General features: G+C 56.3%; 1 protein-coding gene across 4 annotated transcripts in view; it reads right to left on the bottom strand.

Annotated features, from left to right (window-relative positions):
* The window catches only part of PDE2A (phosphodiesterase 2A), a 92,714-nt gene that overhangs the window by 19,925 nt on the left and 48,434 nt on the right, over positions 1–24,355 (bottom strand). For 3 of the 4 annotated variants that reach the window (XM_026518030.4, XM_026518028.4, XM_026518029.4), the window contains 4 exons: positions 12,061–12,150; positions 8,048–8,136; positions 978–1,087; positions 85–140 (listed from right to left, as the gene is read on the bottom strand). In XM_026518030.4, coding sequence (XP_026373815.2) covers positions 85–140; positions 978–1,087; positions 8,048–8,136; positions 12,061–12,150 — 345 coding nt within the window. The remainder of the gene's footprint in view (positions 1–84; positions 141–977; positions 1,088–8,047; positions 8,137–12,060; positions 12,151–24,355) is intronic. The other variant, XM_057316589.1, reaches the window with a different exon arrangement.

Genomic DNA, 24,355 nt, shown 5'->3' with positions numbered 1-24,355 from the left:
CACACACCAGACAGGCTCCATCCGCTGTTCCTCCCTGTTCCTCCCTGTTCCTCTCTCCCCCGTCCCACCCCACACTGTTCTTACCAAGATGACGGCTGCCACAGCCCCAGCCTCCTTGTCCACCAGCGGCATGACCAGCACTGAGGGGGAGAGGGCAATGAGGTGGTCCTGCGGGGCCAATGAGGCTCAGAGATACAAAGCCAAGCCCCAGGGAGGGAGACAAAGACACAGACAGAGAGGCTGGCACAGAGACGCAGAGAGACCCAGAGACCCAGAGAGATGGGGGGTCCTGAGGCAGCAACAGAACAACCACACAGCAATGTCCCTCATGGAAGGAAGCCCCCTCACTTCACAACTCTTCTGTGAGCCCCCCCCAAGCAACCCTGAGAGGGTAAGAGGCAGGGAAGGCTGAGCACCCCTATTTTATAGATTGGGAAACTGAGGTCCAGAAAGGGGAAGTGACTTGCCCAAGATCACACAGCAAGTCAGGTCTCCTGACTCCCAGTCTTGTGCACTTTCCACATCGAGACAGAGGACAGAGACCTGGAGAGACTGAGACACGAGGCGGAGAGACATGGCGGACAGGGGGTGTGGAGAGGAAGAGAAAGAAAAACAGAGACAGTGACAGAGAGAGCATGACAACAACACAGCCCATCTAGCAACAGACACAAGCGCACGGTCACTGCAGCCATTGGCCACTGAGCCTTCGCGTGTGCCAGGCCCTTAACATGCCTTATCTCATTTGCTCCTCCTCAAAACACCCCCTCAAGGTAGGTTCTCTCATCCCCATTTTACAGATCAGGAAACTGAGGCTCAGAGAGGTTAGTAGCACAATAGAGAATTAGATGGAGGGATTGCTGGAGACGCAGAGCAAGAGAAAGAAGGAGACAGAGATGAAGACAGGGAGAGAAGACAGATGTGATCTAGGGAGCAGGGGCACAGTCCCTCCCTGTCCCTGCCCAGTTCCCAGCCCTTACCTTGGGTGTCAGGAGCCAGTGGAGCCACCAGCCTGGCCAAGGGCTTCCCCGGCAGGTCTGCGGGGCCCAGTCCGCTGCAGCCCAGCCGCTTCCGGGAGACCACAGCTTCTCTGAAAAGAAGATGCCATCCCACCTCTCAGTCCCTGGGGCAAAAAGCAGCAGGCCCCGACCTGGGGACACACAGCAGGCTAGACCCGCACATCTGCAAGGATCTAGACAATTTGACCTGCTGTAGGGTGGCCATGAGGAGGACAGAAATAAAAGAGATGGGGACCCTGACACACCTTGTAGAGGGGCAGGCAGCCACAGTCTGGCCTCTGGTGCCCCTTGCTGGTACCCTGGGGCCCAGCGCAGGTCCCCCAGAGCAAGTAAAGGGCTCAGAGCTAGGCTGCCTACGTTAAATCCTGCTGTGGCTACTACTTGACCTGGGCAAGTGACCTACTTCCCTGAGCCTCCCAGGGCGAAAGAGTGTGGAGGAGAGTAGAATCCTAACCATCTCCATCCTCAGAAAGCCATTCTATACACCTGAAACTAGTGTAAATACTGCATGTTAACTATACTTCAATTAAAAGAAAAAAGAAAAAGAAAACATTCAGAGCAACTTGCAGTTCTTAGCACAGGAGGACTGCAGAGGTGATTGTCATAACTAAAGTTTATCCTACGTTCCCTACGTGCCATGCACAGTCCAAGCAATGCATGTAGATTAACTCGGAATTCCCAACAATCCATGAATTCAGTATTATCATCATTTCCATTTTCAGGTGGAGGTTAAGAACCTATCCAAGGTCCCATGGCTAATAAGTGGCAGAGTCGGGATTTGAACCCAGGCAGTTGGCACCAGAGCCCATAGTCTTAACTAGTGTGCTCGAACCTTCCTAAAGACCTGAGGGGGTGTGAGCTTCCAACAGGATTGGTATGAATGGGTATAGGTGTGATGGAGGGGTGGGAGGGCAGGTGGTGTAGGAAGAATGAGTTTCTATCTGCCCTCACCACACATACTACCCTTCCCCTGGCCTCTAGCTCTTCCTGCTTAATTAAGTGCTTGATTTTTCGCAAACTGTCCCTCCCCGATGATTAATTGTCCTGGGTTCCTCATCCCTCACGCTGCCTCCACTTAATTGTGTTTGTAGGAACTGCCTGGCCTGAAGAGGAGAGAAGCGTGGGGGGCTGGGACGCCAGGGTGTGCATGTGAGGTCACTAAGGGGAGCCAAGCAAAGGCCAGATATCGAAAAGAGAGGGGGTGGCCTGCAAGTCTCCTGATCACGAGGTCACAGCCTCTGGAGAAATCGAAGACAGAGAGGCTGGGCATCTTGGTAAGGGTCATGCAGCATCTAAACTGGATGCACTCACTCCTGGCCTCTTGATTCAGAATCTACAAGAACCAGTGGTGTCTCCTGCCTTCCAGCCCTCACACCCCAGACCATTGGGCTCCCGGAGTGCTAGGTTCCGGCTCTGCGCTCTCCAACTGTGCCAATCATCCCAGGAAGGCATAGGAATCCAGGGCGGCAGGAGGGCAATGCAGCCACGTTTCCTGATGACTAAACTGCTAAAGACTGGGCTTCCTGGAGGCAGGGGCCCGCTTGGTGACTCGCAGCCAAACCCCCTCTTGTTGAACCCACCCAGCCACTCGGCTTGCTGCGGGCTCGTTCCTGGGCAACCACAAGGTGGCGCTGGTCCCTATGTTGCTGGTCGGTAAGTGCTGCGGCTTAGTCCTACTGACCCCTCACTCCCCGTTTCCCCCCCTGCCGCACCCCCTGCTCTGACAAGAGGCTGCCTTGGCCTGGGGCTCGCCCCCCTCTCCACCCAGGGAGCCTGACAAAGGAGTCTGCCCTCAGCTTTTCTTCTCTTCTACACAAAACTCCCTCCTCTGTGCTCATGGCCTCATAAATCTCCAGCCCCCACTCTCATGAACTCCAGACCCGAGACACCCAAAGGCCTCCTGGAAGCCTGGATGTCCCTGACGTTGTCCAAGCACCCAGTCCCAACCTGAACTTGTTCTCTCCACCACACAGAGTGGCACAACCACCCACCGGGTCCCTTGTAGCCTGCCCACAAACTGTACTAGCTGCCTCCCTCTTCCTCGCCTCCCCCATCCAATGGGTGAATCACCTCCCATGCATCTCACAACTGTCCCACACGGAATTAGTGTCAGAGAAGGCTTCCTGGAGGAGGCATGCTGAGTTGGGTCTTAAAGAACATGCAGAGGTTATCAAGGCAGACAGGAAGGGATGTGCAAGCAGGGGGAACTGCATGTGTTGAGGCTCAGAGGAGAGAAAGAATGTGTGTCTGCTAGCTGGCCTGACTGCAAGGAGGTTAGTGTGGCTGGACAGCAGAGAGTAAGGCTGGAGAGGGCCCTGAGGAGCTGGGCATTATCCTGAGGGCAGAGGGAGCCCCAAGACGGACTTGAGTAGGGGAAACTGAGGGTCAGGTTTGTTTTCAGCCTGATCGGGTCAGCTGCTGGGTAAAACTCTCACTAGAGAGGGAGCATCTGAGAGACTGGAAACATCCTGGCAGTGAGGGCGTCTAGGCTCAGTGGTCCCCAGACAGCAGAGGAGAAGCCGGGCTGGACATATCAACCTTGACTGAGCCCAGATCTCTCACAGAGCACTGGGGCCTCCAAGGGGACTCTGCAACCTGCCCAACCCACAGTCCTGGGCAGGTCTGTGCTGGGCCATGCTCACCCCAGCCCATGCCCATGCAAGCCCTTTTCTTCTGCTGCCACCCTTCCCAGAACTGTCGCCTCCTGGAGGTTTTAAAGACACCCACAGACCGTAAGGGGAAGGGAAATGCCCAGGCTGAGTCACCCCAACCCAGATAGGGGTGGGGGCTTTGTCTGCACTCACACCCCAGTGGTTCCTCCCTCAACTGAGGACCCTCTGCCCTGCCTCATCTCCCCTCCTGTCTCCTCCGTCTTCCTACCCCAGCTGCCGGGCTGATGGTGGGGGGTGAGGGGACTCCACGCCCAGGGGCCAGCTGTCCAGGTTGAAGGCTAATGATGCAGCCCTGGTGCCTGGGTGGTCATGGCTGCCCCAGTGACGATAAAGACAGATGGGCACAGAGTGGGGAGAGGAACGGGCGTGGACTTTATGACGGTTCCATCCCTTTAACAATTATTTGTTTAGTGGCAAGGGTAGAGAAAAAGGCTCTCTGTTGGGAGGGTCAATGGCCTGGAAAGAGCTGAGTGCCCAGGCCCCCTTCCACTCCTCTGAGCCCCTTCTTTGGTGAGGCCCATCCCCTTTATTGAGCACCCCACCCCCCCCCCACCTCCCAGGGCCTCAAGGTGGCTCTGACTTTTCATCTCCCTGGGAGACAAATTATGATTCAGGCCAGGACCTGGACCCTCCTCTCCCCTTCCCTCTGCCAGAATGTGAGACTCCAGAGGTGGGAACAGACTATTCCCTGTGTCCCTTGACACAAATCAGAGGAACACACTGATTCTGCAGTGAAAGAGGACAGGTCAGCTCTGAGGAAGAAATTTCTCAAGGTTGGGACCTGGGACCCCCAGATGGCAGCAGAGGGAGACAAGCAGCTTTGCTGCTGTGGGCGGTGGTGTCCCCATCGCAGCTAAAAGGCCCCAGAATTCACCGCACCCAGCAGCGGGTAATGAGAGGCTTCAAGATGGCAGGAGACGCAGTGAGAAGAGGAAGGCAGCAGGGCTGGGGACTGAAATAGGCTGGGAAATTGAGGGGGCACCAACATGAGGGAGACGAAGATTTCAGGAGGGCCCTCCTGCAGGCAGCCTTCCAGGAGGCTCTCCCCTCCAGCCCCTAGAATTCAGAGCTGGACCAGCCCTCACACACTGCAGTGTTCCATCTTAACTGTCTCCCAGGAGCGGGCAGAGGCTCAGAGCAATCCCGTGGCCTGGGGGTCGCAGCCACGCCCTCCTGGATCCCAGGTCTCCTGACTCCCAGCCCACAGTTCTTCTTGTGGAAAGACCCATCCCTGAGGGAGGCCACCAAGGCCCAGACACCTTTTCTGGAAGCTGGATCCTCCTTAGTGCTGGGGAATCTATGGGGCAGACCTCCTAGAGCGCCTCCAGCTGGGCCGTCGGGGATGAGGGAAATGTGGCGGGTTGTGATGGAGTGCACAGGGAAGGACTCTGCTCGGGAGAAGAGGGCGTGAGCCCGCATGAGGGGGTAGCGAACCCAAAACACATTGTGGGGATGAACCTAGGTACCTGTGAGCCCACAGAGGGGAGGGGGCAGTGGCAGGAGGGGCCTCCCCATCCCCCCTGGACTGTCTGCCCTGCTGCCGTCACACCACACTGAGTCTGTCCTCTTCCTCTGGGCCTTATCTGTCTTTATGACCTACCTCTATTCACACCTGCTGCTGTTTCCCAGCCCTGGCAGCCCTCCAGGGTTTCCTGGAGCCAGGCCGCCTCCACTGGGCACAGCCAGAGCCTCAGGTCCCACCTTAGCCTGAGGCAGCTGCCCCCGTCTCCCGCTGGGGCCAGAATCACAGAGGTCACCAGTGGAAAGACCCAGCCTCGCCCATTTTATAGAAAAAGCCTAAAGCCAGAAGGGAAGTAATTTTCTCAAGGTTACCCCAATGAGTGAATTGGGACTTGGGGGTGGAGGGCAACTAGCAACCACTGAGCTCAGACTTGGGCCGGACACTGGGCGGAGCACTGGGCATCCATGATCTCATCGCATCAAAAGACAGGTGCTACTGTTATCTCTGTTCTAGGGAGAAGAAAACAGGCTTGGAAGTGGACACAGGGAGGCAGGGAGGGGGCCGGGCTAGACTCCAGGCCTACCTGACTCCCATTCCAGTGCTCTTCCTAGCTGGGTCTTAGCCCTGGCCTTGGAGGTGGACTCAGCACCAGACATGGGGGTGGAGGGTGTGGCAGAGCACAGACTGCAGAAGAGAGAACTGACCTAAACCTTCACCCCTAATCCTCGCTGGCCTGAATGAGCTTTGATCTCTGTGTCCCCTGGGACACGGGCTGCCTCACGCCTCTTGCCCCTTGCTAGCCTCTTCCTGGGATTTCTGAGCCCCTTGCCCCTTGCTAGCCTCTTCCTGGGATTTCTGAGCCCCTTGCCCCTTGCTAGCCTCTTCCTGGGATTTCTGAGCCCCTTGCCCCTTGCTAGCTTCTTCCTGGGATTTCTGAGCCCCGTCTCCCAGTAGGCACTCACCTCTCCATCTCCGCTGAACTCTGGGCTAATTGCATTGGAACATTCACTTTTAATTGCCTTCCCCCCCCCCGCCCCCCGTTTCTTTTCCTTCTTTTCCGAAAGCTTTACTGAATCTGAAGGGGGGAGGCGGTGGTTGGGGGATCCTGAGAGGTGCAGATGATCTGAGACCTCTCCAAGATGCCTGGACCGCAGACACCCTCACCCACCCTTCCTCACAGCAGAAAGCCTCAGGGGAGCATTCGTGGGCTCAGAAGGGGCAGCGCGAACACAGCGGGATGCCCCCCTCCCATCTCTGAGCCCCTGGTGGTCCTGCTCCCTCTCCCGGGAAGGCCTTCCCAGGCCACTTGAAGGAAACTTCCTGGATGGAGCAAGCTCCTATGAAACAAAGCTCTTAGCGGTAGGGCTGCTGGCTCCGAGGAGGAAAGGGGATATTCTAAGCATTTTTTTCCTGAAGATTCCGAAGACCTGCCAGCCTTATCTGCCGTCTTACAGATGGGACAGTAGAAGCCAGAGGTGGGCACAGCTGGGCTTGGTTCACACAGCCCTTGAGGGAAGAAGCTGTCAGGAGTTGCTAAGTGTCACCTGCCACCCATCCCCGAGGGGAACCAAGTGAGAGAACAGGAAGGATGAAGGCTCTGTGTTGCTGGAGAGGCACCGCCCCTCCCATGGGGAAGGGCTGGGAGAGGCCAGCGTCCAGGAATCCAGGGTCCCAAGTGCCGGGAGGGGCCTCCAGACCACGAGCACCCCCAGCGCCGGGACCTCTGGCAGCCCCAAAGCAATTCTTTCCACGAGGTCTGTGAAAGGAGAGTGTCTTGCCAGCCTCAGCTGGCCGAAAAAGCCATATTCCCGGACGATTTGGCCTGTTGGAAAAGCTCCCCCCTGGGAGTGACTAGTAACACCCCCACTGGTGCCCGCGCAGCCCTCGGCTCCGGACCGAGGGCTCCCTGGGCCCACAGTGGCCCTACAGTGCTGAGTAGGCAGTGACCATGTCCTCTGTGGCCTGACCTCCTTTGGACCAGCACTCCTGCCTGTCAACACTTTCTCATCTGACGAGTTCCACTTCCCCTGACTGTCCCCTGAATGGCCAGGAGCCAGGAGACCGCGTCCCAGGCCTGGCTCTGTCTCACACCAGGTATGTGGCCTTGGACACGTCTCATGATGGAAGATAAGGAGGCTGAATTCAATAGGCTCAGAAGTATCAGGGGACCATAGAGTATGAGCCCCATGTGCCTAAAGTCAGGGATTCCAACATTCCGCCCTGACAAAAACAAAACCGGACACTTAGCATTTCTAATGGATGCAGTTTTAAGTGCTTTACCTGTGTTAAGCGCATTTAATCCTTGCAACAACCCTCTGAGATAAGTAACTATCATTATTGCCATTTACAAACAAGAACCCTGAGGCCCAGAGAGGTTGAGTACCTTGCCCTGTGTTACACAGCTAGCAAACGGAAAGTGGGATTTAAACCCAGGCAATCGGGCTCAGAACCCACAGCAGGACCCCGTTTCTGATCTCCCGGCTCTCAGACACGGGGTTGACACCATATGCTCCCACAGGTCCAGCATTCAGTGATTCGGTGAGAACCTCCCAGGCAGTTCTCAGAGCCTGCTGGCGGTCTAATGATGAACTGTAGCCTCGATCTTCTGAGACTGGGCTCTGAGGAGGGTGCAGCAATTTAGAAGAGCTCTCTAGGTTTCTAGAAGAAAACTTACCAGTGCGCACTTTCCCCGTGCTGTCCACTGCCCCAACACAACACGGGAAAAGACATTGCTTCTCCCCTCTATGGGGGGCCAGTGACCCAGCCAAGGAACCCCAGTTGGCAGGGAAGCTGAGGTCAAGATCAGATGGGGAAAGTCAGACCGGATGACTTTGGAAGGTCCCCCAGGCCTGAGATCCTTGACTGTAGGAGACACAATGGGGTACAAAATGGCTCACCGGACTTTCCCCTCCTGGGGCAGCTCGTGGGGGGGGTCCTCACACACCAGCCGGGACTCCCCATCCAGCAGGTAGGTGTAGACAGTCTCCTAGGACAGAAGGCACTCGTGAGATCCTGCGGAGAGCCCTTCCAGCTGCCCTGTCCCAGCGCTGGCATGGGCTCACGCGTCTGTTTGTTTTCACTCCCCGGGTGATTCTAACTTGCAGTCAGGGTGGAAAAACTCCTTTATGAACTTACACCCTCTCCTCTTGGAGGGGTTCTGGGCAGCCATGAGCCACCCTGCTGGCTTTCCCTATCACCCCAAATCTGAAGTGCTAGGGAGAGAGTCTAAAGGGCTCAGATTTGCAGACAAATCCCACCCACCACCCACCCCAAGATATTTCCCTGCTGTGACTCCAGCCTCAGCAAACCATAACAGAGTGGCCGTTCAGGGCTGTATGGCAGGAGGGGCTCAGAATGCCCTGGAAGCTTCCCCCCTACCTCAGAAACACAAACAATTCTACAAGAAACCACATACTGTGACTCAAGCCAGAAGGACTTCCTGGAGGAAGTGACCCTAAAGCTGTAACTGCAGTGAAAATTAGACACATTTGGGGAATGGGTGAGGCATGGAAGAATGGCTTGTGGGCCTGCGCCGAGTCATAGATAAGCAGTGTAAAGAGCACAGAGCATTTATGGAACTGGCAGTGGAGGCAGGGGGCACAGGAGGTGGCCTTGGGGTCAGCAGGGCCTAGAAACAGAGCTGGGGGGAGGCTGCTGTGAGCGCTGAGAGATAGGAGCAGGTGTGCATTTTGGAATGATCGCTCCCTAGAGTGAGATCAAAGCTCTATCCAAAGCTTGTCAAGTCTTCAGCTTGTCAATGTGCCTTCCCGAAGGGCCCAGAGCCGTCTTGGCCTTGGCTCCAGGCCATGTCTCGGCAGAAGCGGTTGCCCTCAGTGACCCATGGGTGAAAAGCCACATCCCCTCCAAGCAGGACTGGCTACCTGAGGGATCCATAACCAACTGCCTTCAGCACAGCCTCAGTGAGTGCCCCACGGTCAGCGCTGCCCAGCAGATGCCGTGCCCCACCTGGGGGCACCCACATGCCCAACTAAGTATCCTGAGGGACACCGTTTTCTTGGGAAGGGGAGGGAGGGCCCTCCTCTCTGCTGATGCTATCAGGGATGGCTTCGGGAGGAGGTGACACTGAGCTGGGTGTTGAAGGCCCACCCACAGTAAGTGTGGCTTTAAGTGTGGAATCCAGTTGAAGCCTTGCCCTTCAGCCACTGTGAGTGTCCGTAGTCCCGCCAGCCACTCTTGTTGTCTTTGGCTGTCCCCACCCTCCCAGCCCCAGGAATTGTTCCAGTCCTACTTGCAGAGACCCTGAGCCAGTTCATTGGTGGTGTGGGCTGGGGTTGATAGGGCCTGAGGGGAGTGAGGGGGCAGGCACAGGCCAGTCCCGGAGGACCCTGTCCTTCAGGAGAAGGGTCTCGGCTGGTGGGGAGTTCAGGGATGGAGAAATCAGTGGGAGGGAGGCCTTCCTCATCTGTATGCTGCCTCCTTCTGGTCCTCCAGTCCTTGCAGCAGCCTGGGAGGGGCCTGAGGGAGCTGGCCCAAAGAGGTTAGGAGACCCCCCAGCACCCAGGGTCACACGGAGACCCTGGCGGTGGCAGAGAGAGAGGCGCTACACGGGGAGTGGGGAGGCAGGGAGGACAGATCCTCATCACTTCCGGATGTCCCTCTGCTTCCCACCCCCTCACTCTCAGCCCTCCGGGTTAAAATTAGCTGAGTTTACTGGAGAGAAGGAGGGAACCATCGCAGACACATCAGCACCATCTGCATTCGGGGCTGCCTGCCACAATGGCTGCTGATGAGGGAGCCAGGTGCTGGCGGCTCTCCTCACTGAGGGGGCGAATGGAGACCCTCCCCCGTTGCCCCGCCCTCCCCCCTCCCTGGGGGCGGGACCCGTGCCTCCGGCTCCCTCTCTTCTCTGGGGCAGAGCAGGTCTCCCATCTCCCCCCCCCCCCCACCACCTCCTGGGTGCAGACTGGAACCCTCCCATTCCCCACTCTGACTTCCCGGGGACAGACACCTCCCATCTCCCTCCCCCCTCCACCTCCAACTCCCCAGGGACAGAGAAGACTCTCCCATCTCCCCTCCCTTCTGGGGGGAGGCAGAGCAGACCCTCCCATCTCCCCTCCCTTCTCAGGGGGCAGGCACTCTCATCTCCTCACCCCTCCCTAGGGGCAGAGCAGGCCCTTCCCATCAACCCTCCGCCCACTCCCTGGGGGCAGGCTAGACCCTCTTATTCTCTGGGGGCACAGAAGACCTCCCATCTCTCCCCACTCCCTATGGGCAGTTGAGACCTCTCATCTCACTCACCCCTCACTGGGGGCAGATGACACCTCTCATGTCCCCACTAGGGGAAGTGGGTTGGGGGAGGAGGAACCCCTCCAGGAGAGGGGGTGTTCTGAGACCCTCCCTGCAATTAAACCACAGCTCCCCAGTCAGGGCTCCCTTAGCTCGCACAGGTCTCTCGGATGAGTGAAGATAGACATGTCCCACTGTCCCAGGAACCTGACTGCCTGGACTACAGCTGTCTTCCAAGCCCCCAGCTCTGGGGGTACAATTAATCCAGTGCAGGGCATCTATACTGGCACAACCACAACCACCAGGCACCCTGCCTATGAAGACCTAACTAGTCACCTCCTCCTTACCCTTCCCGGGGTAGCCTCAATGGCCAGAGGGGCCCAGGGCAGCCTTGCAGATGCTGACCTGCTAACCTCTCCACCCCCTCCTTTCCAGATGTTTCTCCACCCCAGGCCAGATGTTGCCTCAGTCCCATCCTTCTCTGGGAGGATTTATTTTTGGGCGCCAACACACCACCCACTTCCTACCAATTTCACGCTCAATAAAGCTCACTCATTAGCCCTCCTCCTGGGCTCTGAACTTCTAGAAGGTTTGAGAAGGCAGAGCTGAGGGGAGAGAATGGGGATGCTTAGGTGCCAAGCCCCATTTGTCCCTGTCATGCTGTGTGACCTTGGGTGAGGCTCCCCCCCTCTCTGGGCCTCTGGAGGTTCATTAATCAAGCAGATTCAGATACAGTGGACTTGCAGGGGTGGGGGTGGGTGAGGGGCGTCACATTTTGGCAGAGGCTGCCCTTAGCTGGTGTCTGGAGTAGGCAAGAGGAGATTCCAGGCTATGGGGACCCCGTTGAGGCATCTCCTCCTCCAGGAAGTCTTCTGTGCTCCTTCAGTGGGTTCAGACGCGCCCCCCCCCCCAGGCTGACAGCTGAGACGGTGCTGCTTCAGGCCTCAGGGTCAGTTTGCTCATCCTCCTGCCTAAGGTGTAAGTAGTGGCCAACGAAGCCAGGTTGAGGAATGGCCTGGGGCAGATCACGAGGGGCACAGTCCCCTCACCAAGGCACTCTGGGCCCAGACAACCAAGGGGGCCGGGTGACCATGGGCCCAAGCACGTGCTCCCAGTCTGCAATCATCCATGGTGCTGGGATAGGTCAGAGAGAAGCCTAAAGATTTCTAGAGGTCATCTTGTCCAGCCTCCTATCTCCAGGCAGGACACTTCACCTTTACATAGACACATTCAACAAAGCTGTGCGTCTCGCTCCAGCACCTCCTGGACTTGGCATCAGGGAAGTTCTTCTGCATGTCTACCCTCAACCTCTTCTGCTACATATTCCAAAGCCCACCTGACTCCACTATGTTCTAGCTATTATCCTAGGGGAATCCTTTCCATTATTCAAGACATGATCTTTCCAGTGAAGCTCTAAGTCCACTTCTGTCTCTGACATTCCAGAATTCCTGTGTAAGTTCACTCTTTGGGACTTAGCTTCAGCCCTTCTCTTTCGGGACACCCTCTCAGAACACTTACCCAAACCCTTCGCTTCCCCATGAGAGTCCTCTGGGCAGGGACCCCGCCTCTTCCTTCTTTCTCAACTCTATTTGAGTTGGTGAGGTACAGCAAGGAGCTGGGCAAAGGTTTGTGGGGTGGGGGAAACATGGGGCAAGGCACCTACCACTTTGGGGAGCACTGCCGAAAGGGCTTCCTTGACAGCCCTCTGGAAGCCTGCAATGTGGATGACGGAGCCAAGGCTCAGCAAAGCATCCTGGAAGAGAGGAAAGGGCAGTGAGAGTTCTTTCCAGGCAGGCCAGGGCAGACCCATCTGCCCAGGAAGCTAGGAGCACAAACTCCCCACTTAAACCAGAGCCCAAGATTCTCAGACACATGAATCCCAAGATCTTAAAATCTCAGAATCCAACAAGTATTAAGGCCCTAGTGTGTCCAGGTCCACTCCTTAGTGATGGGGAAAAGGGGCTCCGAGAAGGGTCAGGGGCTTAGCAAAGTGCTCACAGTAACTCAAGAGATCAAGTCCAGATTAGTACTCAGGTGTCTTGTCCTTTAGCCAAGGACAACTCTGGCACAGTAGGGAAAGCACAGTGTTCCATATTACAACAAAGTAAAATAAGCAAACAAACAAAACAAAAACCCAATTTGAATCCTGTATTGGGAGTAGCAAGTGTCCAAGGGGTGTAATAAGCCCACAAGGTGGGAGAAACACATTTGGGCCAGCCCCTGACAAGATAGAAGAGGAAGGAGAAGTCAGCCTTGACTGCCTCACAGCCTTCCCATCCCAGGAACAGGCCTTGTCCTTGGAGAGCCGGAACAGAGACAAAAAAGGTCCATGCTTCTCACTCTGTTAACTTGGCTGAGCCACAGGGATCAAAAAGAAAGGTAATGGAACAGGGGATCCAGGGCCAAGGCAGGCTCATGACTCATACTGTCCACTCAGCCATGCCCTCCCCACTAGCCCTTGAAGTTCTTTTCTGTGGATGGCCAGGTCTGTGTTCAAAAAGCAGAATGATTAACTGTAGGAGGAAGGAGACATGACTTGGCCCCCATTCACATAAAAATGTTGTGAGGTTGAGGGTCTTAGTGAACCACAAGCTCCGCATGAGCCCATAGTGTATGTGTGGCTGGTCATAAATTAAAATGCTGAAACTGCAGGCCATATTATTAAAGATCTGTTAACCCGAATAGGGAAGATGACAGTTTCTCCACTTCTCCAGGCAGATTAGATCATCCCCAGGGCATTGTATCCCAAGTAAGGACAAGATGAGACTCGTTCACAGATGACCCATGTAAGGAGGAAACTAGAAACCAAGTCCTGCATGTGGCTGAGACTGGAGAACCTGGGGATGCCCAGTCGACAGCAGAGCAGACCCATGGGTTTCCACCTTTGACTCCAATCTCTCGGGCTCTTCTGAGCAACGGGACAGGACTCTGTGGCCCCAGGGACAACCTGGAGACCCATAAGTTTGAAGGAGGCTGGCCATGGCCCAGTGGGATGAAGGACCTTTTCTAGGCAGAGCCACGCCACATAGGCAGAGGCCACCAGGAAAGAGGGAGGAGGTGAGCTGCCTATCCCTAAGGGTGGGCAAGAACAGACTCAGAGCCCATTTTTCAGAGAGAGCACCGAGGGGAGTCCTGCGCTGGGGTCCAGGAGAAGCCTGGGGTCCAGGCTTTAGCTACTGCTTTCGGCCATGCGTCTTCTTGGCTTCGGTCTTGCCCCTCATTCCCACTGCCACCAAGTCCAGTGTTCCCAGGAGTGGGTGGCAGCGGCGGACCTCCCCCCCCAACACTCACTTGCCATTGCTCTCCCCACACCCCAGCTCCCTCCGGCCCCTCCCACTGCTCAAGGATGAGGACACATTTTGGTCGCAGAGATATGTCTCTGCCCTTGGACATCAGAAGCTGCTGATTCCAAACATTAGAATCCCCCCATTGGATTGTCCTTCAACCCTTAGGCACTCTTCATCACAGTTCACACACCCCCAGTGCCACCTACACGGGGCCACACAGCCGCAGAGCTCCACCTCTCCCGGAAGCGCCCCGCACGCCTGTGCACACCCTCCAGGAGCACACACAGGTTCACACAGGCGCAGCCATTTCCTTCTGGACTCACAGGGCCGGGGCTCAGGGATCCGTCCTTTACTGGAATTGGCGGGTGCCTGTCTGGCCTTTGTTCAGATTGGTCAGCTTTCTGCGACTTTTCAGACTAAGGAAGGTGGAAGGTGGGGACGGGGGACAGCTGTGCAGACAGTATACACGTAGGCTACTGTGGCCTTTTGAGGTCAGTTCTGCAGACTAAAAGGGGAGAAAGAGCTCACGTCCCAGATAATCCCCAAATTAAGTCTGCCAAGCCAGGCTCCTCAGGCCGAGGCTCCCAGGTCAGGGCCTCCGAAGTTGGTGCTGGTTTGGGCCTGTTCCTAAAGGGTTGGGGGGTAGACAAGCTGAGTCCTGGGGTTCTCGGCCTCTGGAGGAGTCTGCGGTGTGTCTGCTGTGAAAGTTGGAGAAGAGGGGCCGAGGTGATGGAGTGAAGAGTGGGGAGGCTTGGGGCAGTGAAGTCTCCTCATCTGACGGATGAGGAGACCGAGATTCAAAGAGAAGCAATGTCCCATTTATGGTCAGCCAGCACGTCAGGCAGAGCGGGTCAGCCGCCCATGTCTCTGCATCTCCCGCCCCAGTCTGCCTCCAGCTCCTTCCTGGGGGAGGGGGGGCTGAGAGAGGAGAGTCTGTCCTTTGTTCCGATTGGTGGGCTCCTCTACCTGCCCTTTACTTGGATTGGGGGATGCTCTGACCTGTCCTTTACTGGAATTGGTGGGCGCCTGTCTGGCCTTTGTTTAGATTGGTCAGCTTTCTGTGACTTTTCAGACTAAGGGCAGGATGAAGGTGGGGAAGGGGGACAGGGAAGGAAACTTGAGGAGAGTTGGGGCAGCAGCGGCAGAAAGGGGCTTTGCAGGCTTGGCCAGAGCGGACTGGAAGCAGACGTGGCCGATGACGCCCGAGGCTCTCTGCCTGGCATCCTTCTGTCCATCCCCCTCCTGGCCCAGCCCTGCCCCAACTGCCCCAGGAGTGGGGGTGTGGGGTGCGGGACTGCACACTCTCATCCCTGGCTCTCAGAGGGGCCTTCAAGCCTTGTTCAAATGCCACCTCCTCTCGGAACCTTCCTCAGATCTCAAAGCGACTTCACCTCTACTGCATCAGCTGGGGAAGAAAATAGCTCTGATCCCAAAGCCCATGGTGTGGGGGCTCAGAGAGCAGCATGGCTGCCTCCGTGAAGGGAGGAGAGAATCGGTGGGAGCAGCTGAGAATGCACGTGTCTCTGTCCAACATACATGCACACGCCCTCACACAAACGTGCACGCACACAGAAACACAATCGTACATGCAATGCACACACACAAATACATATTTAGGCATGAGTACACACACACACACACAGCCCAGGCTCAGAGTGGAGTGAAGGAGGTCACATTTCCTGCCCTCTCTGGTTTTTTTGAACAAACATTAGTATAAATATCAACATAACAACCAGGCAATTTCCCAGACCCCAGGGGAGAATGTGTGGTGTGTAGAAAAGAGCAGCAATTTCCAGGCCTGTCCCAGACTGACTACAGAAATTCTGTGACCTTAGCAGGCTCCTTTCCTCTTCTGGGTCTCAGTTTCCTCGTTAGTAAAAATGGGTCCTTCCAGCTCTGCAACAGATAGTCCTATGGTTCTGTGGTTTAATTCAAGGAGGAGGGCTGGCTGGCTGGCTGGAGACTTCTTGCTTTCGCTGGCTCCCTACCTGCCGCTCTGTGGGTGGAGAGAGGGCCAGTCAGCACCGTCCACAGGGCCACCCCCAGCCTAGTTCTTCACTCCAGGTACCAAGAAAGGGGAGTCTGTTAGGAGTCAGGGCTCCTCTGGAGCCAGTCCTGTGGCTAGATCAGCATTTCTGCACTTTTTTGGGGAGGGGAAGGGTCTAGACTAAATTACTTCTAACTCCTTCCTAATGCCTAGGATTATATGAAGCCAGAGACCTTGGCCTTAGTTCTTCTGATGCTACCTGTGCAGGGACTGACGCCCAGCTTGAGGGTCAGGGTCACTGTCACAAGCTGCTCTCCTGTCTTGTCTTCATGAGTCTCTGTGTCTTTTCCCACCTTTTCAAACCCTCCTATTGCTCTCCCATTGCCTGGAACCTAGAGCCCACCCCTCCCTTTCTGGAAGGAAGCCTCGCAGTGCCCCTGTTGGTGGCCTAGAAGAACGTAATAACATCAAACCCAATGGTCAAGTCCCTCCCAAGACTCAAGCTGTATTACTGGGACTGGTCATATGGTCATCCAACTCTGCTTGTGCTAGGTCTCCTGTGTGGCCTGGGGGTCTCTCTGTGGGCCTTGGTGTCCCCTTCTCTGAAGCATGGGCATCCTTCAAGATCTCCAGGGTCTTGGAGCCCCTCTCTGCCTCTTCCCTTCCCTCTGAGCTGTGTGTCCCTCTCAGGACCTGTCCCTCCCAACCTCTCCAAGTGGATCTCTCCTCTCTCCATGCCTTCCTTAGTTGACGTCCATCTCTGTCACAGGCTGCTTTCCTGTCATGTCTCCATGTGTCTCAATGTCTTTTCCCACCCCAAATCCCTAGTCGTCTCAGCTGGCTTCTTTCCCATCTCTCTCCTGCACACTCCGGCCCCCACCCACTCCGATCTCTCCTGTCCACTCCTCCCCCCAACCTCTAGGCAGTCCTCTTGAGAACTCGGGGAGAAAGCACCTGACCCAAGATGGCTACCCACAGAATGGAGGAACCCAGGAGGACAGCCATGTTGGGAGAAATTGGGGGTGCCAGGACAGATGCCATCTACACTTTTCTGCTTCCTGCCCCCTGTTTGGTGATCAATATACAGTCTCTTATCTCCCTGGAGAATGGGGGCCCTTCTAGGGCAAAGGAGAACTTATCCATTTCTGCGCCCAGCACCAAGAAGCCGAGCTTCTGTGTCAGGGTGACCAACAGAGCTCCCCTAAAGGAAGCCTCCTGGGGGCTCCGAGCATGGAAGCCCCCTTTGGCTGGGCCTCAGAATCTGGCCTGAGCTCCGACACCCCAACCTCCCTCTGTGGCTCCTCACAGCCCTCACAGCATGGCCAGCCCTGCAGAGTCAAGCGATGATGGCAAGGAAGAACAAGAGCCAGCCCCTCCTCCCTCCCCAGCTCCCACCCCTGCCTGCCACCTCCCCAAGGAGCTGCCTCTAACAGACAGGCACCCTTAGCTACTCGGAGGAGAGCTACCCGTGAGCGCTAGACCGTGCCCTACCAGACCTCCCCTCAACAAGCCTGAACTGTACCAGCAGCACGAGAATAGAGAAAAGAGGCTTGGTGATCCTTGGGAGGCGTGATCTGAAGCAACAGGCAGGACAGGGACCCAGGCCACAGGTGGACTGGCGCAAATGTCAGAGCCTGGCTTGAGTGGGCCGTCAGGCTTGGGGGAGGGGCGGTACCTTTCTCAAACACCTACTGTGTGCTAGAGAGGGCCACCAGTGGCTCTCAACCATCTGTGCCCGCCAGCATCCCCTGGAGAGTTGGCTAACATCCAGTTTGCTGGCCTCACCCCCAGAGTTTCTGATACAGGACATCTGGGATGAGGCCACGAATTGCCATTTCCAACACATTCAGCGCTGCTGCTGCTGCTGCTGCTGGCCCAGGGACCACACTCTGAGACCCAGGGGCCTACCCCACCTCCAATCGTCCTGCGATCCCTGGGACGATTGTTTTGTCTTGCTTTACTGCTGAAGGGTTGGCACACACCATTATATTAGTTTCGGGTTACAACACGGCGATTCGGCAATTATATACCTTACAAAACGCTCATCGCGATAAGCGCAGTCACCATCTGTCACCTTCTACCTTAGTACAATATTATGGGCGGTGCCTGCTTTGATCACCCCGTTTGATAGGCGGGGAGAGGAAGGGGCGGGGCCTTGCTCAGGTGAGACCCGCCCATCCTCTGAGGGCAGTCTGAGTGGCTCACGCCGCGTCTGCCTCTTGAGAGGAGCGCCTCACGGAAGGTCCCGAAGGAGGGGAGAAGCGGGGCTGCTGGAAGGAGAGAGTGAGGTGGGACAGAGGGGTGACGTGGACAAGGGCCACCTGGAGCTCAGGAGCCCAGCCCTAAAGGAAAGGCCTGCCCTTCCCCGTCCTCCTCCGCCCTCCGCCCCTCTCATCCCCATCCCCTCTCCTCTCTCCGGTAGTCCTCCTCCCCTCCCCTCCCCCCACCCTTCCCCCTCCCTCCTCCCGCCCTTCGCAGACTCCGGCTTCAGTTGTTACTCCAACAGGGCCGCGTCTCCAGCCTCTGAGTCACACTGGAGACACGTGCACTGTAGAATACACCTGAGCCCAGTCCTGGCGCCCGCCCCGCCCCGTGGGTACCCCGCCTCCCCGCCCCGTGGGTACTTCACCTCCCGGATGAGCTCGGCCCCCAGACTGTGGCTCTTCCCCTCCCATATGCCCGACCAGATCCTCCAGGCCCCTCACCCTTTCTAAGCCAGACTCAGCTTCTACTCCAGATCCTGCCTCCTCTAACACGCCCTCCAATTGTCCCAGGCCCCCCTGGATCCCTCGGGGGCTGGGTTTGGGGATGGATGAAGGATAGAAGGAAGGAAAGAGTTGGGGAGAGAAAGTAGGCTTGTGTGAACAGTCAGCTCTCTGGGGGCCTGACTCCCTCCCTAGAACCTCTCAGTCCCTAGCACAGGGTCTGAGGTCAGGAAAGGAGGGGATAAGGGAACAGCCAGAGCGGGCAGAGGGAGGGAGGCAAAAGCTGAGTGTGCAGAGGGGAAGATGGCCCTGGGAGGCGGACTCAGACCAAGGGGAGCCAGGACAGGCAGGCTCCCGGCTTCCCCACCTTCAACTGCCTCATCCACATGGCAGGGTCCATAGTGACCTCCATCCTCATGGCCCACATTCTCCTCGATGCCACAGCCTTCTTCCCGAGCACATCACCAGTGTCCCCCTCATCATAGCTGTCCCAGTCATTCTGATCACCTGGGGCCTCTCCATCCTCGACTCCTGGCACAGCGAGGGAGTCACCAGGAAGCAGATGTAACTCACTGAGAGTCAGTCATATGCCATAAGAGAGAAGTCTGAGAAGGAGGAAGGGGTGAGCTCCCTGTCCCCAAGGATGTGCTAACAAGAATGGGGGCAATGGGGAAAGGCCTTGGTGAGCCTGGTTGGTCTCCAGCTCTGGGCTCCCTGACCTTAAATGTCTTCAAACCTTTCTCAGCCTCACCCCTCACACAGTCTTCATGATGGGTTGGGAGCTGGGCAAAGCAAATCCAGGAGCCTCTGAAAGGCCGACACAGTGGCCTGAGAAGAGGATGGAGAGGAGCGACCTGCTGGGCCAGTGTCAGAAAATTTCTGTCTCTCAGGAAATAATGACCAAAGGAACAACTGGATACATGAATGAAAGAACAAACCAATGAAGGAATGAATGAGTGACCAACCTCCCTTCTCTGGGTCTCCCTCCAGGAACTTTTCCTTGTTGCTTCCTTTCCCAGGCAGATCTGAGCCTCCCCCTGGCACTCACAGTCCTCTGCTCCCCCCACCAGGGCATGGCATGCACCGATGCATTGCCACTAGTTCCCATCCGGGTCTCCCATCAGACCGGGAGCTCTTAGAAGCCAGAGGGTGTGTCCTGTTCATCCCCAGGTCTCCTGCTTCATCCAGCCCATCACTGGTGTCAGGAGATATTAGCTGAGCTATAAAATGATCAGATGGACTCTTGAGCACCCAGAGTGTTGGGCTGTGAGGGGTACATTCCATCACCGAGTAGATGGGAGAACCCCATGACCTCTGGAGGCTCCCAGCCCGCCAAGACAGCTGAGACTCTCAAAGTTTCCCAGGTCTGGCACAGTGACTGTCTTCGAGAAGGAGCCTGAGGAACGAGGGTGCCTTGTGCTGAGAGCATTTGGAAGCCTTTCCAAGGCAACTCCATGGGCCAGAGGGTCCTTCAAGGCTTCAGGATCAGCTCCCAGAACAGAAGGGGCTGGGGACAACATGTCAGGATGGAGGGGCTCTTCCCCGAGAGAAGCACTATCACTATCACCTTCTTTCATGACTGATGTCACTCCTCCAGGCAGCCTTCCTGGGTGGGTCACCTGTCTGCCTCCCAGGCCTCCTTAAAATTCTGGCAGGACCAGTATCAAGAGGGCCCTAGGCCTCATGGAGCCTAACCCCCAGCTTGATGGGGGTAGCTTACGGCCAGGGGAAGCAGGCAAGGACTTGCCCAGAGCCTCACCTGGAGTCAAGAGGCCCACGCTCCAGCTCAGGGCACTTCAAAACACACTGGGCTCCCTCCCTTCTGAGCACTGTTTGCCTTTGGGTCCCCTCCAATTCCCTGCTTTGGCCAGGGGATGGGCTGAGCCCCTCTCAGATGTGGGGTGGGGCTGGGTGTCTTCCTCCAGGCCAGGCGCAGGGCTTCTCATCTCTCTTTCTGTGCCAGACACAGTGCTCAGAGTGGGAGGTGAATGCTGGATGGCACCAGCCTGGCACAGGGTTAGTGTGGGCCTACAGGCGGCAGGGAAGAAGGGCTGACCTGGAGGTACTGGTGGGGGTGGAGGGAGACCCTGGTAGAGCCTGTCTTCTGGGACAAGTCAGAGAGCAGGGCACAAAGCAGCTGCCACCGCCATCAAGGCCTGCCTCCGGGCTCTCCCTGACTCTGTCCTAAGCTCTTCCCTGCCTCTCAGCCTCCCCAGGCTCTCTGTGTCTGTCCCTCTTACTGTCTGTCTGTTCTCTGGTATGTGTTTCTCCCACAGTCTCACTGCTGGTCCCATGACTGTATTTGGCTCAATCTTCAGGGCCTGGCCCTTCCCAGCTGTTCCCCAGATCCCAAGACGGCTGGGGGGGGGGGGGGGGCGGTGCAGATGGGGCTATGAGAAAGAGACTGGGACAGAGACAAGTTCAGAGGCAGAGGGACAGACACAAGAGTGAGGAGGGGACCCTGGGGACAGGGCTGGGGCAACAGGGCTGGCCAGGGTTATAAAGCCTCCCCAGCCACTGAGGGGGAGACCCTGAAGACAAAGTCAGAGTTGGAGGGAAGACTAGGGTCCGCCCTCTCCCTCCGCACAGGCTCCTGGCACCCCCTTCCTTCTCCCTGCCCCTGCAGGAATGTGTGAGCACTTTCATTGTTCCTAAAAATAGTCCTTCTTTATCGGGGGTTGGAGTGAGGAATCTTCTGGGCTGGGTTCATCTCAGGCATGCCCCTGCCTCTGGGCTCCCATCTACTCTGTGGGGCCTCTGTGAGCGCCCTAACCCTTACCTGCAGTGCTTCATTAAAACGGGAACCTGACAGTGTCCCTCCTTGGCATAAGACTGCCATGGCTTCTGGGCCCGTAGGCTCTGAGCTCCCAGGCCTGTTGGGAGCTATTTGTCAAGTGCTCAGCATCTCAGGACGGGGCCACTGCCTGTTCCTACTGGCTCCCAGGCTCTAGCTTCTACCCAACTCTCCCAACCTTATTTCTCCCACCCTTACGTTCCTCCACCTCCAGGCCTCTCCTCCTCTTGTCCTTCTAGGCCCAGCCCTGGGCTGCTCAGCTCTGGTGGCCTGCCCTGCTGTGCTATCCTCTGTCCGGCCCTGTCCTCCGGCGCTCGCTACTCTCACTCTGCTCCCCTCAGCAGCTCAGCAGGGGCTTGGCCACAGGGCCCCCAGTAGATGCAGGCTCTGAGGTAGAGGGCTTCTCCAGGGAAGGGGGGATTGGTGGGGAAACTACAGGTTCTGGGGCCCCGCACCCTGCCCTGAAGCCTGGACCCTACTGGCCCCCTCCATCTCCTGTCTCCCGCTTTTGTTTCTCTTCTGCACCCTAAGCCTGGAACGTCTCTCTGTCAATTTCAGTCTCCAGGGCGAGGCCATCTAGTCTCATCTCCTCCCTGCTTCCATTTCTTGGATGGGGAAACTGAGCCCCAGCGAGGGGAGGTGATGGAGGCCTACAAGCTCATGGAAAGCTGGCCACAGGCCACAGGCCTCAGTCACTGCAAACTCTTGCACGGCCCCTCAGTGGGGCTCCAGAGGCAGCAGCGGGCACTTTACACAACCCACCACCCCACCCGCCCTGCCCGGGGCAGGCAGTCTGGCATCCAAAGTTATTTGCCTTTGGAGGGCCCAGGAAGCCAGAGAACAAACATCCGGAGTCTCTGGAACTTCTGCTCTCTCTCATATCCCAAGGATCCGGGAGCCACCAAGCGGGTACACCAGCGTGTGTGCACACACGTACACACACAGTCCTGGGCTGGGTAAACATGGGAGCCCAGAAGATCTCTTGGGACTGTTGTGCCTGTGAATCTGTGCAAGTCCCAAAACCTGGGGGAAAAAGATGATCAACCCCCACCCCCAGCTTTATATTAATTTTGTCTTGGAAATGAAAATTAAAATCGCTTTTGTTTAAAAATTGAGCTACCCTATGACCCAGCCATTGCACTACTGGGTATTTACCCCAAAGATACAGACGTAGTGAAGAGAAGGGCCATATGCACCCCAATGTTCATAGCAGCAATGTCCACAATAGCTAAATTGTGGAAGGAGCCGAGATGCCCTTCAACAGATGACTGGATTAAGAAGTTGTGGTCCATATATACAATGGAATATTACTCAGCTATCAGAAAGAACGAGTTCTCAACATTTGCTACAACATGGACAGCACTGGAGGAGATAATGCTAAGTGAAATAAGTCAAGCAGAGAAAGACAACTATCATATGATTTCTCTCATCTATGGAACATAAGAACTAGGATGATCAGTAGGGGAAGAAAGGGATAAAGAAAGGGGGGGTAATCAGAAGGGGGAATGAAGCATGAGAGACTATGGACTCTGAGAAACAAACTGAGGACTTCAGAGGGGAGGGGGGTGGGGGAATGGGATAGACCGGTGATGGGTAGTAAGGAGGGCACGTATTGCATGGTGCACTGGGTGTTATACACAACTAATGAATCATCGAGCCTTACATCGGAAACCAGGGATGTACTGTATGGTGACTAACATAATATAATAATAATAATAATAAAAAAATCATTAAAAAAAAAAAAGGAAAAACCTTACGAAACCCAAATAAAGTATAAACTTCAGTTAGTAAAAATAAATAAATAAATAAAATCGCTTTTGTGTGACTTTTCTGATTGCAAAATTCTGGAGACACTCATCAAAACTGATACACTCATCAAAACCGATCATGGTCCATTTACGTCCATTTATGGGCAGCTCCCACTTTGCTGGTGACCTGAACACGTGTGGGGCCTGCCCATGAGCCATCCACAGCGCATGTCGCTGCGGGCTGTCACGTGGCCACAGCAGACTATGCCCCATAGGCCACTAGAAGACTGTCCGTGTGAAAACACACAGATCTGTGATTCTGCGAGAGGGTGTGTGTGCGTGTGAATGTGTGAGCATCCCTGTGTCCACGTCTGTGCCTGAGTCATCTGCATGTGCAGGGGACCCGTGTCCCGCGTGTGTGCAGTGAGCGCGGGGCTGCTTTTGTCTCTGAATGAATGTTTGGCTGAGAGTGTCGCTGTCTGTACGTGTGGGGGGTCTGCTTCTCGGCCTCCCGTGCACTGCCTCCCCTCTTCCACCACCTGTGCCAGACCCGGGCTCACATGCCTTTCCTGCCACGTGTCACCTACGTGGCACTGGACAAGTCTTTTAACCTTCCTGGGCTCCATTTCGCCATCTGCAAAACAGTGCCTTCTCCTCGAGCTGCTGAGAGGACCACCCTGTTACCATAAAGGTCCTGCCCAAGTGGGCTCCCAGCTGGGGGCGAGGCCACTTCTGTGCGAGTTAGAGACAGGTGACCCCAACTCTCTGGCCAGATGCAGCCTTGAGGGGCATGGATTGGTGGGGGAGGGCAGGCTGGGTTTTGGCACTGCCCTACTTCTGAGGGACCCCTGTGCCAGGTATAAGTTGTGAGGCTAGAGGCCGTGGACCTGCAGGTGAGGACAGAGGAGCGGCTCCCTTTCCGCATCTCCTAGTGCGACCTGGGACTAAAGGGTCTCTGATTCTAGAACCGGGGTGGCCATGTTTGAGATGAGACTCTGAGGACACCCACCCCCTCCTCTTCCTCTGGGGCCCTCCAGCCCTTCCTCTCCAAAGCCCAAAAGAAGGCTTTACAGAACCACGAGAGGGGCTGACTAGACCTGGCATGTGGAGACGAGCTAGGCTGACCAGATGCTCAGAGACACCCCCACCCTCAGCTCAACGCCCATTATCCGAGAGTGAGACCGAGACATGGAGAGGACCAGGGACCCTCCCAGGGACACCCGTGAACCCCGTCAGTCCAAGCTCCTGTCTCAAAACCTCTGTAGAGGCAGTTGGGGAGACCCCAGCTTTGGACTCTGTTGGCTACTGGAGTGCAAGGGAGTAGGCGGGGTCCTGAGAGACAGGTACAGCTACACCTGTGCCCCGCCGTGGGTGTGGACCTCCCACCCAGCCCCACCCTCCCCACCTGGGCCAGATCCCCTACTGGTGTGATTAACC

Source organism: Ursus arctos, unplaced genomic scaffold, assembly GCF_023065955.2.
Source record: "Ursus arctos isolate Adak ecotype North America unplaced genomic scaffold, UrsArc2.0 scaffold_22, whole genome shotgun sequence".
Classification (NCBI taxonomy): domain Eukaryota; kingdom Metazoa; phylum Chordata; class Mammalia; order Carnivora; family Ursidae; genus Ursus; species Ursus arctos.
Note: the sequence above shows the minus strand (reverse complement) of the source record. Positions and strands in the feature narration are given on the sequence as shown.